At 48.0% G+C, this 15788-nt stretch overlaps 5 protein-coding genes across 5 annotated transcripts; 3 read left to right on the top strand and 2 right to left on the bottom strand.

Annotated features, from left to right (window-relative positions):
• Nucleotides 1-2878: 2878 nt before the first annotated feature.
• On the top strand, nucleotides 2879-5853 carry VFPPC_17117 (WD-repeat protein; the record flags this gene model as incomplete). The annotated part of the gene is made up of 3 exons (XM_018294866.1): nucleotides 2879-3854; nucleotides 3947-4585; nucleotides 4733-5853. 3 exons carry the CDS (start codon nucleotides 2879-2881, stop codon nucleotides 5851-5853), a joined length of 2736 nt encoding a protein of 911 aa, XP_018135995.1.
• Nucleotides 5854-5889: 36 nt separating this feature from the next.
• Nucleotides 5890-6210, top strand: VFPPC_17116 (ankyrin repeats (3 copies) domain-containing protein; the record flags this gene model as incomplete). Its single annotated transcript, XM_018294865.1, has 1 exon — nucleotides 5890-6210. The coding sequence occupies one exon, from the start codon at nucleotides 5890-5892 to the stop codon at nucleotides 6208-6210; it is 321 nt and encodes a 106-aa protein (XP_018135994.1).
• A 396-nt stretch (nucleotides 6211-6606) lies between these two features.
• Nucleotides 6607-7141, bottom strand: VFPPC_14954 (hypothetical protein; the record flags this gene model as incomplete). Its single annotated transcript, XM_018292719.1, has 3 exons — nucleotides 6607-6906; nucleotides 6974-7007; nucleotides 7059-7141. The coding sequence occupies 3 exons, from the start codon at nucleotides 7139-7141 to the stop codon at nucleotides 6607-6609; spliced, it is 417 nt and encodes a 138-aa protein (XP_018135993.1).
• A 2002-nt stretch (nucleotides 7142-9143) lies between these two features.
• On the top strand, nucleotides 9144-11224 carry VFPPC_11729 (hypothetical protein; the record flags this gene model as incomplete). Its single annotated transcript, XM_022428775.1, has 4 exons — nucleotides 9144-9594; nucleotides 10069-10261; nucleotides 10322-10665; nucleotides 10728-11224. 4 exons carry the CDS (start codon nucleotides 9144-9146, stop codon nucleotides 11222-11224), a joined length of 1485 nt encoding a protein of 494 aa, XP_022283897.1.
• A 2053-nt stretch (nucleotides 11225-13277) lies between these two features.
• VFPPC_11730 (nacht and wd domain-containing protein) lies at nucleotides 13278-14761 on the bottom strand (the record flags this gene model as incomplete). The annotated part of the gene is made up of 2 exons (XM_018289829.1): nucleotides 13278-14177; nucleotides 14237-14761. 2 exons carry the CDS (start codon nucleotides 14759-14761, stop codon nucleotides 13278-13280), a joined length of 1425 nt encoding a protein of 474 aa, XP_018135991.1.
• Between the last annotated feature and the right edge of the window lie 1027 nt (nucleotides 14762-15788).

Below are 15788 nucleotides of genomic sequence, written 5' to 3'. Positions count from 1 at the left end.
ACGGTTGGGTGCTGGAATCGATAGTCGCGTCGTGGACGGTGATCTATCGAAGAGGGGTGTCGGTGAATAATATGTAACGGTACGAGTGCACGAACAAGGTCGAGTGCGACTTGGATGAAGCGATTATTCACAAGGAGAAAAAGAGAACCCGTAAAGGAACTCTGGCTGAAGCTATTTACACAATGCTCACAAAGTGAGACATTCATTAAACGGGCAGGTCACATGATTCCCTCACACATACCGCCTCCACTGCATAGACGCAAAGCGTGCAATTTGGTAAATTCAATAGGATACTCTGTACAATAGGAGGGGATCCCGAGACGTGACAATCGTGACCCAGCTACTGCAATGCCTTACACCAGCAATAGTAGTCCTTCTGCTTGACAATCTTGCCCTCTTGGTTCCACTCAATCAAACTAACTCCAACCGCTTTTCCCCTCTCCCCCCTTTTATAAGGTGAATTTGGGATATCGGCAAGACATGTGAAGTTGAGTTCAACTTCCCATGTCGTTTTTTCCATCGTCCCGCTTAGACTAAGGGTAACGATGTTCATATCAGCACACAACGCGAGCAGGGAGGCCATCACATCTTTCGCCACCTCTTTATCCATGCAAAGGTTTAGTGTTCCTGGACGAAATCAGCATTAGTTCGAAGGGCGATTTCTTTGGACAACGGCTGGTCCTTACCGTAATCGGAATATTCAAAACCCCTGTCCACCCAATGGTTGAAAATTTCGCCTAAGTCCCCTGAAACCCAGGACTGACGGTATGCTTCGATCCTGGATTCTAGTGTTTCTGCCATCGCGGCGTGTATTCTTTTTTTGGTTTTCAAGGCAAGAGTTGAAATGTGAAAATTGCAATCAGGATCAGGATCAGGATCAGTGCCGACTTATAAGCATATATCACTTTAAACGACGCATGTGATGCAGTCTTGTCCACAAAGCGTGGCTAAACGCGTTCAACCCTTTGCTCCAACAATTTCCTTTACCAGCCGGGCCATGGTCCACATCAGTTGCAACTCTGGGAAGTCTCAGCTGCACAGATTCACAATTCTATAGGAGACACGTACACAAATGGCTACCACGGGGTGTAAAAGTCGACCGATCCCCACGACACCAGACCCTACGAACGTAAGTTACATGAACACAAGTAAAAAGGTCAACATATAGTTGTTAGCGAGCGTATATATACAACCATATGAAGAATTGGATATAAAGGTAGTGTCAGATGTGGAAGTCACTGAGGCTGTATATGAAAGGGATTGGACGAGAGAATAAGAAAACTCACAATACACACACACCCAGTACCAATACAAAGTTGTTGTTCTTAAAAACGCCACAGCAGTGGCATTTTGTCAGAAGTATGGTGTAGTGTCGTAGAGTACATTCATCAGACAATATTACTTTGGCATATAATGATAGTACTAAAGGCGGCGGTGCCTCCTGCCAATGGCATGAGGTGGCAGACACGGCAGGATATAGATGGTGTGGGAGGGGTCGACTTCCTCTACCGACTTAGTAGTGAGCAACAATTTGAACTCTGCCGTTCCCCAACCTGTCCGATAATCCCTAGCCACAGCACACGAAACGTCGTAGAGATCTTTTCCCCGAGTAGGTGTCTATTCTAGGGGCGACATCGTGCGAAAGCAGCGTCGAGCAATATCGTCAGTCTTCGTCGATAAGTCCATTAAATAATTTCCAGACGCAAGGCGTCTAGGTTGCACGGAAAGGCAATATTACACGTCTCGCTAGTTAGATATAAATATGGGAAAATGATTTGTTGACTTGACTAGTGGGGCTTGTCTCCAGAGCCCTATGTTCCCTTGGCTGTCCATGTCGCGAAACCAGTTCCAGGGTTAAGAAGTGGCGTTTAGGTTCGAGGTGTTCCGTCTTCGATCTTTCGTGAGACGCTGCAGTGCCCAACGTAATTGCGAAGCCACCACCCAATGATGAGGGCGGGTATGCTCTACAGCCGCTTCAGTCCAGATGCCAACCATTCAATGTTCTCTCCACCTACCAATGGCTGGACCATGGACTTTCTCCATTGCAGACAGCGCGTTCTCCGCTTGAGACGGCCAAGGGGCTATTATCCGCCGCAGATTGGATGCGACCGGTTTATGGCACAGTGCAACGACTCGACGACTTGCTCGACTCATTACATTTGGTGGGAGAGTCGTGGCGCCAGCTCCCTTGGCTTCAGCCAGCGGCCAGGAGTGGTTGCTGAGCTGCGTGTGATATGCTACCATGCCACCATGCAGGAGAACAACGTCTATTGGATGAGACAGGCTGAGGCAGTGTCCGCTATCGCTTCTAGGCAATCCCCAGGATTCACGGCCGCTCCGCCGTGAGCAGGTACCTCGTGGGTTTCGCACAAACATCAAACTTCTCTTCAAAAAGACAGCAGAGGGAAGTCGCGTCCTGGTACATAAGAGCGGAGATGTGTTATTGGGCATCAAAATGCCGCTCGGGTCACAGATATATATTGTCGTCGAATGGTTCATTCCTATCACTATTTGCCGTGCTCGCGAATGGCTCATCACTTGGTGTAATCTGACGGCTGCCAATGATGTGTCCAGGTTTACCGCACTTACCCTCCCGCAGTTGTTGCTACCACGTCTTGTGCCACCGTCAAACAGCTGAAATGCATCACCAACTACGCCCGGGGAGAGCCTTATTGCCCTTAGTGTAATAAAATGGGACTTGATGGCCTTTTTTTCTCCTCTCCAAATTCCACACCTCTGGCTGCTCTCAATTCGCGTGGAAGCCATCGCATCCTCTCTAGATCCCTACTTGTTTACTGCCTCTCTTGGATCAGAAACCGATTGGGGAGGACGAACCTCTTTGGAAGCGGCGATCAAATCTCGACCTGTACAGAACATCATGGCCCCTCCGGCCCGGGACGAGTACCAGATCGGTTGGATATGTGCCTTGCAGACTGAGGTCGCCGCAGCCAAGCTGATATTGGATGAGGATTTCGGGATCTTGGATGAGCAAGACAGGGCAGATACGAATTCGTACACCTTAGGTAAGGTTGGCAAGCACACTGTGGTGATTGCTGGCCGTCCTGATGGGCAGTACGGCACCACTTCCGCCACCACAGTCGCAATTAACATGACGCGCACATTTTCGCAGTCGTTGCGGATTGGGCTGATGGTTGGCATCGGAGGAGGGATTCCATCTGCGCACCACGATGTACGACTGGGAGACATCGTGATCAGCCGGCCGGACGGCACTTGTGGTGGAGTGCTCCAATATGATATGGGGAAAATTGTGGAAGACGGCAAACTCCAGCGAACTGGCTCTTTGAGTAGTCCACCCCGGTCTCTGCTAACTGCCGTTGCGAATATGAAAGCTGCCACAATGATCGATGACCCGACCTATCCGGACTATATCGAAAAGGCGACCAGCAGAAATGCACGGACTCGGCAAATTTTTTGTCGGCCCGATGCGTCCACAGACAGATTGTTCAAGACTGAGCACAGGCATCCTACGAATGCAGCAACGTGTGAGGGCTGTGTGCCAGAGTGGGAAGAACCCAGAGATACGCGCGAAGAAGCTGGGCCGCAAGTGCACTACGGCATCATTGCGTCCGGAAATGCGGTTGTGAAAGACGGGACGACAAGAGAACGGCTTTGCCGTGAGACCGGAGCATTGTGTTTTGAAATGGAGGCGGCCGGCCTAATGCAGGACTTTCCTTGTATAGTCGTCCGGGGCATTTGTGATTATGCCGATTCACACAAGAATAAGCAGTGGCAAGGGTACGCGGCATTGGCTGCGGCATCGTATGCGAAAGAGCTGCTCAGCTATGTACCCGCTAGCCAGGTATCTCAAGAGAAATTAGCCACAGAGTTACCTAGTAAGTAAGGTGTTTATATCGCCTCCATGTTGTGTTCGCTGAAGCCGCGATTTTTTGTGCATAACGACAAATGCATTGACCCTTTCACGTAGAAATCGTCGATGAACTCAAGGAACTCAACAGAGGCGTGGATTTGGCATTCCAGCAACGAGAAGACCATCACCGTGAGAAGGTAATGAGGGCGTTGACTAAAGAGCAACAAGAGTGCCACCAAGCGTTTAAATCCTCCGCCTACGAACAACATAAAAATATTAATCCTAACCGTGTAGACGGGACGTGTCGATGGATTCTCGAGAACTCCCAGTATCTTGATTGGCATGCAAATAGTCATGATGATCTTTTATGGATATCGGCCGACCCGGGATGTGGAAAATCGGTTCTTGCGAAATTGCTTGTTAACAATAATCTTAAGACATCATCCACTTTAGTTTCCGTTTGCTACTTTTTCTTCAAGGATAATGACGAGCAGAACAACCTTGCAATAGCATTGTGTGCTGTACTCCATCAGCTATTTGGAATGCAACCGGATCTCCTACAACATGCCTTGCCATGCTGGCAAAGGAACGGTACGAAGATACAGCAAGAGGTCAACGAACTTTGGCGCATTTTTATTGCAGCAATGTCGGATTCTGCATCTTCCAACACTGTGTGCATTTTCGACGCACTAGACGAGTGTCGACCATCTGATCGAGTTCAATTAATAGAGAAGCTAGAAAAGTTCTACGCTCAAAGTTAGTCCTTAACCCGACAAAGCTGGATTAAGTTCCTTGTTACCAGTCGTCCATATGCCGACATTTAGGACGGCTTTTGTCCAGCGATAAAATCGTTCCCTTATATCCACATCCGTGGGGAAGAGGACAATGATTAAATTCATGAAGAAATCAGCCTAGTTGTGAGGATGCGGGTAGCAGAGCTCGGCGAGAGTCTGCGCCTACCGCCGGAGACACAGGAGCGACTGGAAAAGCAACTTCTCCAGATGGAACATCGCACATACCTTTGGCTCTATCTGGCCATGGACGATATTCGTACTATGTTCCAAAATAGCCTTCAGCCCGAGGGAGAATCAATTGAGTTGATCCCCAGCTCCGTCAGTGACGCATATGAGAAAATCTTGAAGCGAGTGCCACCTGGCAAAGTGTCGGATGTTAAAATGATCCTCCAGATTATTGTCGGCGCTCGGCGTCCATTGAGGATCGAGGAAATGGCAATGGCTTTGGGGTTGGCAAAGTCAACCAGTTCGCGAACTGCAGCCAAAGCTTGGTTGAATCCGGCAGGGCTTAACGAGAAGATCCGTCATTTATGTGGACTCTTTGTTTTTATCAATAATTCTCGTGTCTACTTGATCCACCAGACTGCAAGAGAGTTTCTGATTAACAAAAACTTGCCTCATGACGATCGGGAGTGGTCCTTCAAACGTGGCGACACGGAGGAATTAATGTTAGGAATCTGTATTAATTATTTGCTACTAGATGATATAGATGGCAGTCCGCGCCAGGAGAGTGCTCCAAGTTTGCTAGAGTATTCCGCAGAGTATTGGCCCGACCATGTCCGAGGTTTGCCTTCACTTGCAGAGTCAAAAGCGGAGAGTCGGTTAGATCAACTTTACGATGTCAGCAGCGCACGGTTTGCTCTGTGGTATCCCATATTCTGGAAAGCAGTGATGGGATACAGAGATAGACCCAAGATGAATGCCACCCGTCTTGCTGCCTTTAATGGACATGAAGGCGTAATCCGGAGACTGATCCTTCGGAATGGGAGCACGATCAATCAGTCAGATGAAGATGGAGCAGCTGCATTGCATTGGGCATCCGAACGGGGTCATGTCGAGGTCGTACAGATGCTGTTGGAAAAGGGAGCGGATGTCAATGCTCAGGGTGGACGATATGGCAACGCTCTTCAGGCTGCTTCTCAAGGAGGGCATATCGAGGTCGTACAGATACTGTTCGACAAGGGAGCAAGTGCCAATGCTCAGGGTGGAGACTTCGGCAACGCTCTTTAGGCTGCTTCTTATGGAGGACATGTCGAGGTCGTATAGATGCTATTCGACAAGGGAGCGAATGTCAATGCTCAGGGTGGATACTATGGCAACGCTCTTCAGGCTGCTTCTTATGGAGGACATATCGAGATAGTACAGATGCTATTCAACAAGGGAGCAGATGTCAATGCTCAGGGTGGAGCATATGGCAACCCTCTTCAGGCTGCTTCTAAAGAAGGGCATGTCAAGGTCGTACAGATGCTGTTAGAAAAGGGAGCGGATGTCAATGCTCAGGGTGGACGATATGGCAACGCTCTTCAGGCTGCTTCGGATGGAAGACCAGCTAAACGCGTCAAGCTCAATATCGCGGATCATGGTTAAGTCACAAAAAATGGTTTGGAGCTGCCAGCGACTCTCATTGTGAAAGAGCAATGAATCTTGGCTCTAATGACTCTTTTGGGGTTCGCGAGGTTCTATTAATTTCGAAATGATGTCACTGTCAGTTACCGCAATAATCAAACTGGACTTCTATGGAGCTACTAAGTGCTCAATAGAGGCATATAACGTTACCCATGTTCAACTTTCTTGAATCGCGGCGGGACCTCTCAACTTTCCATCGCTTCCATCGCTTCTTGCACCACCGCGAGGTCTTTCCCCGGATGTTTGTAGGATCGTACTTGACAAGCCGGTATGTCTTGCCTCCGAGGTATTACATTTGAGCAGCAGACTGCGGATAGATTTATGTACGAGTAAGGTAGGCATAGAAAACCTTGCTGCCTACAGAGTGAAGTCAATACTGGTATCCTCCTGTGTATATGGCTTCATCCCATATCTGGCTGATGACAGATGGTATTCCAAGATACCGATTAGCATCATGCCAACAGACTTAGTCCACGTCTTAACATCGTCATTGAAACGCTTGTTGTAGGCCGATAAGTTATCAGGTTTTGCTGATGCGGTTTTCATTGCCTCAACAGATCTCCGGAGATCGCAGACGACTTCAACGGCAGCATTTAGATCTTTCTTGTTGGCAGCGCCTAATTTGGTAGGAATAAGGTTCGCCAGTGAACCATCTTTCTGTAAGAGAGCATTCAGCATTCTTCGACTGGCAATGATGGCACGCGAGTCGCCGTGACACACTTACCATCTCTTTCCTAATGGTGTATATGTCATTGAGGCTATACAAAGGTGTGAGACGGGCTTCTTACAGGGTGAAGATAAGTAGTTACATTATTGCTGAAAGATTCACTTCCAGCTGCAGATCTCTCATTGGCTCTGAAGTCGTGATCGACGGCGGTAGAGACGTTTCCATGATATAGCTGGCCGTGAATTAATCATTCTATCACTTTCAGACAGAGAAGGTTCACCAACTTGAAAAGTGGGAAGAGGGGAGCGAGAGCCGAGGTCCTTAGACGCATCTGAATATACTCGCCCGGGGGGTGGTATGCGACGTTTGACTTTATCATCATGCTCTTTTATAATGGCCTGGAAGTATAACTTAAACTCATTGTAGACATTCTCACGCTCAAGAGGCTTTACGCAGAAGCACGGGGTTAACTACGAGGAGACCTTCGCACCAACGATCCGACTCGATGCAATGAGGATAATTCTAGCTTTAGCGGCTAAGCAGGGCTGGAAGGTATACCAGATGGGTGACGCAGATCCGAGTGGGGGACTCCACTTTGGAGCTTCAACTACTTTCGCCGAGGAGGGTGATGCCGGGGCGGCCACTTTATCCAGAGTCCGAATCGAAGGAAGGTCGGGTGCTCCTTCCATACGTTTGAACAGGGATTTGTCACAGACTTAGAGCCAATGAGGATTGGTGCAGGGATTTGTCACACGGTTCAAACCAATTGTATTCTGTCTTCCCAAGCCAACGACCGGGTTACCGTTACGCTCACAGGACCAGCTGTAACGGTCCAAGCGAGTATATTAACAACTGGCTAGGCGACTATAAACAAGTATCCAAAGCTAAAGAAGAAAGAGAAAAAGGAGAGCAAGGAAGAAAGAGCTCGCAGAGCTCTTGTAGGCTTGTGAGCTTGCTTCTGCTAATCTCGCGTGTTGCTGGGGGTTACCAGCGACAAGGCTGGGGACAAAGGCGAGTGCAAGCCTAGCCACCATCGGGCTCAGCCTGTTACACCACACCATACAAATCTGGACTACCATCATCCTCAAAACCACCCTACCATATGCCAATTAGCCCCCAGCTGCCCACAGCTGCCCACAGCCCACAGCCCCACAGGTCACCACGCCTCACAGCTGCAAGCTCTTCGTAGCTAGCCCCCTTAGAAGCGAAGAGCTAGCAACTGCTAAAAACCCTGCCAGCTGCTAACAGCTGCCAAACAGACCCACTTTTCCTAGTAGCTCTTATAGCTATTAACTTGTTTCTTTCGTTGCTATCAAAATAGTCCCTCTTTTGTGTATTTTTCTTAGACCCTATAGGGCAGAATAGCCTAGCTAGCAAAATTGACCTAACCGTCACCCGGTAAGATAACCTTGCGAATCGTCGCGAACCCCCTGCAGCCGAAAAGCGGGTCCCCACCACCACCCAAGCTCGACCGTTAACAGCCTTGCTGACGCGGATACTAGGTGATAGGCAGCAGGTAGTGGCTGCGCAAAGTGCGATTCATCACTAGCGGCGCCTCAATCTGACAGATCTGCAGAGATATGATTCTGACTTGTTGCCTTGTTTCGTAAACGGTGCTCTTATGTGGCGATGCCAAAGCCTTATTGGCTTTATTATGGGGCAATTTAGCACTGTACGCAGTTAAAAACGAATGAGTATTAAAACCCAACCATTCTGTGGGTAGTGTGATAGTGATTAAGTTGTCGATATCTGAGGACACGCGATGACATGCCGTCATCTTGGACAAGGCTGGCAGCGCGCCGCTCTATTCAATGTCATAGGTGTGTCCGTCTTTACTATTCTAACTGTTGCGTTACTGGCATGGAGCAGTTCGCAGTCCGGTGGCCTAAATACCAATCTTATATTCTTTGAGGGAACCTGCGACGAGGCCAAATCGACCAACCTTTGGTTACATTTGTTGATCAATATTATCTCGACGGGCATACTCACCTCATCTAATTTTTTTATGCAAGTGCTAAACTCCCCAACAAGAAGTGAGGTTGTCGAGGCACACCGACAGAATAAAGCCCTCTCCATAGGCATAACGTCGATTGGAAATCTCTCTCATGTGGCCAGGCGCAAGAGCCTGGCCTGGTTGTTGTTCTTCTTAAGCTCTATCCCTATACACCTCTTTGCCAACAGCACCATTTTCTCAACCGAGTATCAAGGCGCAGATTGGCATTTGGTGATGGCGTCAGAAGGATTTGTTCATGGGGCGCAGTATTTTGGCCCCGGCGCAATGCTATGGAAGGCGGGAGCACCACTGATTAAAGATGTTACCCTCGGCGGAGTCAAGGCAGGTTACGGCTGGGTCACTGCCGAATCTGACTACTTTGATCCGGAGAGCAACACGTCAAAATACATCGCATTATCAGCCCAAAATTCAGGAAAATGGAAGCGTCTCGAAGTCCCAGATTGTTTGTCACAGTACCTGTATTGCAACGCTCGAACTAAATTCCGCGACGTCGTATGGGTTGTTGAGTCTCAAAATTCTACTAGCAACTACATGATGGCTGGCAATAATAGCCTCGGTTGGAGTCGATCTAATATGATGCTACATATGAGCGAACCCGAGGAGACTAAATGGAGCAAACATGTACCAGCCAACGCAAGTAACTCCTTGTGGTTCGCAGCGAATTGTACGACGAAAACATTCTTCAATATGGCATTGCACCAGACCGAGGGATGTCACCAGGGTTGTAACGGGGCAATGGGATGGGATCAGGCACTGAGTGTTTCCAAATCCCCTGGAATAATAAGTCATGAATATACATTTGACTTTCTACCCGGGTTCGAAGATTATTCTCTCTCAGAGCTCAGAGGGATGTATACGGACTTGTCCTGGCCCGGCCTAAAGCATCCAAGCACTTCCAAGCTCGACTTGCAGTACTGTCTGGCGGAAGAAATATATCCCTCCTGTAAGCTGGGTCTATCCAACATAATACTCTTCGTTATAGTTTTGTGTCTCATGGTTAAGACCATGTCATGCATTTGGGTAATAGCTATGCTTCCCGGAGAACAACCCTTGGTTGTACTCGGCGATGCAATTGAGACTTTTATTCGTTTCCCTGACCCAAGCACTGCTGGCTGGTGCACAGTTAATAGAAAACTAGCTGAAAAGTCAGGCACAATGAGGAGCCACACCGGCCCTCCACACGCATGTCGATGGCACAAAGAGGGTGGATCTTGGGCCTCCGCAATGTCGAGAAGAGTTTGGAGGTGGAGCTATCTGCTTTTTGCTTCAGATATAGCTTTTCTTGCTGCTGTATTCGGAATAGCACAACAGACGAACCCCATCGATTCTACGTGAGTGGTACATGTTTGGAGCCATTCCACCAGATAGCCACTCAGCTAATAGCGTAGTAGGAAGCCAACGATTTCGCAAAGCTTGACAAATGGGATCCTCGACCCAACTGGGGGTAGAGCCGACAGCCTGGTGCCAGCGGTACTGACTGCTAATTTGCCACAGCTTCTTCTGTCTCTGTCTTACTTCATGTACAACTCTCTATATACTCAGCTCTGTATTGAGAAGGAATGGAGCTCTTTCAGCACAAGATACCGCACTCTCCGCGTTACCAGACCTCAGGGTCAACAGCGGTCGACGTATAGATTACAGCTCCCATACCGATATAGCATTCCGCTCATCTTAGTCAGTATTATCTTACACTGGCTAGTATCAAATGCCCTATATGTCTTTATTCTTGAAGGAGGTACGCGAAGGATCTTTCGACATGTGGATACGACTCCGTAATGCTTACATTGTGTGTTGTAGGTTATTTCTGGACTGGCACGGGTTCTTCGTCAGAGGCACTGCTGAACCAGAAGCTGCCTTCGTTCCGAGGATCAGGTATTAGTGGAGATGCTTACGTTGGCATCGGGTACTCGACTACTGCATTGTTGGCATTGCTTTTCGCTGCAATTCTACTCCCCATTATTCCAGTTGCCTTGGCCATGCGCAAGACAACAGGTACCATACCTCCAGGCGGTAGCAATTCAATGGTGGTGTGCGCAGCGTGTCACATACACGTACCCGACTTGGTCGCCCCACAGCAGGAAGATAGTGGTTCCGAAAACTTCTTTGAGGAAAGTAAAAGTGCAGAGGCGTATCGTCTTGAAGTATCCCGAAGTCCGATCCGTTGGGGGGTTATCAAGCTGCATACAACACTGAACGATGGCGGTATCTACTCGAAAGTTGCACCAGGACATTTGAGCTTTGGGACCAGGGACAGCGAGATTACGGAGCCGGTGACTGGCTCCTGGTATAAGTAAGACGACTTTAAGAGGTAAAACTAGGGCGAAAAGATAGCTTCGGAAATGCTGCTAGTCAGCTCGAGGTTGGACGGCAAACAATTGACGAATGCTACTTCGTTAAATTTACTCATTCTCGAGTGATGAGTATTATATCTGAACCATCCAAGTAGTGGAAGTAGTGCCGTGACCCGATTTAGCCAATTCAACAAGCAGCCAAATTTTGCTCTCGGCGCGCACTGCCAACCAACCGCATATCATTATGGACCAAAAAATAGACCAGGAGATAGCTAACAGCGCAATTAATCGATGCGTCAAAAATGTCATTTCGTAACTTCTCATGCAGCCGTTTTATTCCAGATTAAAGACCAATTTGACGCTCAAATTCCGACCTGGTGGACTGGTACCAATACGTTGACACCAGTGTCAATGGGAGTCCTTGTGTCGCAAATCATTGTCAGAAATACCTACGATGGCACTATTATTATTATTATTATTATTATTATTATTAAGTTATTACGCCCGGTGGAACCCAAGATAGCTGCTATAAACCTATGAAAATTTACGGTTCTCAGGTTTTAGCCACTACCTCATAAAGTCAATGCGCTGATATCGTCTATTTTCTGCCCTTTACCGCTTGTTCTCTTATTTAGCTGCAGTTTCTCGTGTTCAGTAATTATTCAAGCCGACTAGCTTGAGGCCTATTCCCCAAGTGTTCAGAGTCCTATTTTCGGCAGCTAAAGCGGCGTCTGCTGTGTGTAACACAATGTAACGGGCTGAGCCCGAGGTTGGCTCGGCGGCCGCTCTCGCCCCCCGTCCCGGCCTGCCAGGCCGGGACCCATCACAAGCGAGATTGCTTCTCATTACTTCTTAAACTCACGAGCTCTCCTTTTCCTTGTCCCGCTTTCTCTTTCTTCCTTAGCTTGAGACTTGTTTATACTTACCTAGCCAGTTGTCAATATACAAGCTGGGACCGTTACACACAAGGTGTTAATAAGGTAGAAGTGATAAGTTAATTCGTAGTGACTGGTTGTTGTAGTTTGTGTGGTCTGCTTGTAGTCGAGACGGCTAGTGGCGAGCGCAAAGCGGATTGCAGCCTGCACTGCCCTCAAGTCTGGGGTCCATTTTAATGGTCCTTTCCCTCCCAAGAAAAACGACATGTTTCCTTCCTGCGTTTTGGTACCTTTATACATCTGTATGTGCTCCATCTTGTGCATCAGAATAGGAAATGAGCAATCGTCTCTGCTTCGTGTCCACAGTCATACTGCCTAGAAGGTGTTGCCTTTATTCGATAGAGGGAACTGTTAAGTCTTAACTGTCAGATAAAACTGCCTCTGTTAATTGAACAAGCAGACTTGGAGTAATTGCTAGATGTCATAAAATCATAGATATCAGGAGATGAGAGGCTGGCCAACCACCTGGAATTTTATCTGAAGGCTGGTAGTTATGCTTCTGAACTCAGATAAATAACGTGAATCCCTCTGCCAAGAGAAGGACAACGAACAAGAACAATAATAAATTCATCATCAGTAATTACCTGTGCGCCACGATATTAAATTTGGCTAACTATGACTCTCATAACGTAACATTAACATGTCCGTCCTTATCTGCGCTAAAACGTTACGTTCTATCTAGGGTCTATTGTTGTACAGCTATCGCGTATGTTCACCGAGAAGGGCTGCATCCACTCTCTTAGAGTACTTACTTACATCTTCTAGCAGACTTCTTTCGGCTTTAAGCTTCTTCTTCTCGTGGTTTAAGGTGGTAGATTTCTGTAACGGTCCAAGCGAGTATATTGACAACTGGCTAGGTGACTATAAACAAGTATCCAAAGCTAAGGGGGAAAGGAAGAGCTCGCAGAGCTCTTGTAGGCTTGTGAGCTTGCTTCTGTTAATCTCGCTTGTTGCTGGGGGTTACCAGTGACAAGGCTTAAGACAAAGGCGAGAGCGCAAGCCGAGCCACCTCGGGCTTAGCCCGTTACAATTTCACCCTAGGAAATCGCTTGTCTACCGTGGCTCCTTCCTTGCTCGCCCTCCTTACCTCCCGCTTCGCTAACTGCAATACGATGGCACTATTATTCTTTGCAAATATTGCTTCCTGCTGCGCACTCTCTTTCTTCAAAATATCGGGGGAAAGGTACTTCGTGGTACATGTAACGGTCCCAGCGAGTATATTGACAACTGGCTAGGTACAGAAGCCCACGTAAGACAGATGTTGCGTTGCTCAATTGAGCCTCGGTAGCTTGGCAGAAGAAGTAGGATAAGACTGTATCGGGTTCTTTCTGCAGCTCGTCAATAATGCCGCACAAAAGCATAGTCTTGCCTTTACCAGGGTCACCCTTAATCCATAGTAGCCGGCTCTGCGGATTATTGCGAAATTGTCTGAAGTCGGTGTTTTCAAGAATCCAGAGATACGAGCCCCTAAGTAAACCGCCCTTTGTATCCTGAATGCGCTCCTTGTCCTTAATAGGATTGGTTTCATATAGGTCTTTCAAGCACTGCTTGTCTTTGTCGTCTTGATACCTCTCCTCTTGTCGCTGTGTTTGGTCCTGAATAGCTGAATAGATGCCATCGAGCTTCTTTTCTTGGGAAGCTGCAGTAGTAGCGAGATTGCTAATGTATTCCTTTATCTGCTCACAATTGTACTGCTCTGCATCATTTTTGATGGCATTCTCTGCTTCTCGGATGTCACTAAGTTGGCCAACCCAGTCATCAAGCGAAAGTAGATCCCTGCCGATAATACTAAGCTGTTTCCGGCGATAAAGACAGATGCTCTTTATCTGGTATAAGAGGAGTTTTTGGTAGAGTTTGACGATATGGCTCTCTAATTCGTCGCGTAGCTCAGCTGAGGAGTCGACAGCCTTATTTTTGTCTAATAAGAGATGCGCCAGGTTCCAGTACCAATTCACTCTCGACAGAACGTAAGATATTCCTTTGCGATTGCTAAGAGCCTCAGTGACTGGTTTCGAAATGATCTATCCGCTATTAATTAGAGCCACGTACGCATTTCGCGGAGCCCTGGAGCCTGGTATACCTCTAAGCCAATGCAAACACCAACCCATGCGACCGCAGCTTGTGGAGCAGCCTGTATGGCCTGGCCGACTATTCCTCTCAATGCTTGCACCGCCTCCATGCATTCACCGATTCCCTGCTTGATAGAGGCTTCCTTGAGTGTGCGGTTTAGTCCTGCATGGACCAGCTGTTGCATTTGTTGACACCTTGTATCAGGAGTCTTGCCTATCTCATTTTGCATATTATTCCCTGGGCAAAGTTCATTGGATAGGATCGTCTCGTACGCATCGACTGCTTTAGGCTCGCTGGCTTTAAGTTCATCGTATGCCTGGTTCCAAAGTCGCTCCTGCAGACTCGACAGCGAGGTTTGAGAAGGAGCAACGTCGGGCAGTGATGTCGCCGCCTCGGCTGCAGACTTCAGGGTAGTCACCAATGGTGGAGATGTTTGGGACTGCGTGAGTTCGCGATGAGCTAAGGCTTTCTGTGGCTGAGCAGTCTGCGGCAGGGGTTTAAATTTGGTCTTAAACTTGCTAAAGCGGGACAACATTCCTGGGTGGAAAGAGGAAGGTCTCGTTATCAACCTGTCTTTATTTGCTGAGAAGGCTCGGCCTTTGGTTAACAATGGCGATGAAACCACTTGGAGGGTAGATGTTTGGTGTTTGTAGACGAATTGCACTGTGAGTTCTGTTACAGTATAGGCGGTACGGTACTAATAGCATAATTCACTCAGACCACGGCGGTCATGATGCGTTGGTCGAAGCACCATGTGGCTGTTTCCCATCCTGGGCGGCCCCCGCTGGCTCATACACCGGATTCTACTTTGGTGATAGCCGTGCCGCCATTCGTGAACCCAAAACGGGCCTGCTTGGAGGTTTAGGCGGTTTGTGGAAATACATCTGGCCATTCTTAATTGTTGTCCAAATGTGTTGACACCTCTTGTACTATAATGGACATTGCTTGGGCCTATCCATTTGTCGCTGCATGAGAGATCATGCAGCTAATATCTACTAATCTTCTTAATAGCGTGACCGTAAGGCAAGTACCAGTTAATGGAGTCCTTTTCGGACTCCCTTTCACTCGACATTGGGCCACATTCACAGCACCATGTGGCAATTTTGTCTCTGTCGATTGCCTTGCTCCTTGAATAGAGAATGGACTCTGCTCTGGTTTACGTGACAGAGCAACTCAGGGCAAGTAAAACATGGTGGAGGGTTCGGGGTGTGGGTATGATCCAAATCTAAATTCTAGCAGTATATAGCCAACACAATAGGCAATGATACCCAGAAAACACGCATGAAAACCACTCCCAAGTGCCAGCGGTGTTTCCAGCCAGGACATGAGAGAGCAAGAGCAGCAAAAGCACATCGTCAGTGGCAAGCCATACTCCATTTAGGATAAATGAGACAATCGACTTTGATCTTGCCCACCATGTGACTTTTTTGTACTCTGCCAAAATATTGCAGGCGTTATAGAGTTACAAGGATACCCCTACAATCACAAGTGTTTGTCCAGTCAGAATGGCGCGAAGGATGCGCCCTCGAAACTATAACTCTGTAAGATGGGGAGGCAATCCT

Source organism: Pochonia chlamydosporia, chromosome 2 (genome assembly GCF_001653235.2).
Source record: "Pochonia chlamydosporia 170 chromosome 2, whole genome shotgun sequence".
NCBI lineage: Eukaryota > Fungi > Ascomycota > Sordariomycetes > Hypocreales > Clavicipitaceae > Pochonia > Pochonia chlamydosporia.
This window is presented reverse-complemented; position numbering and strand designations above follow the sequence as displayed.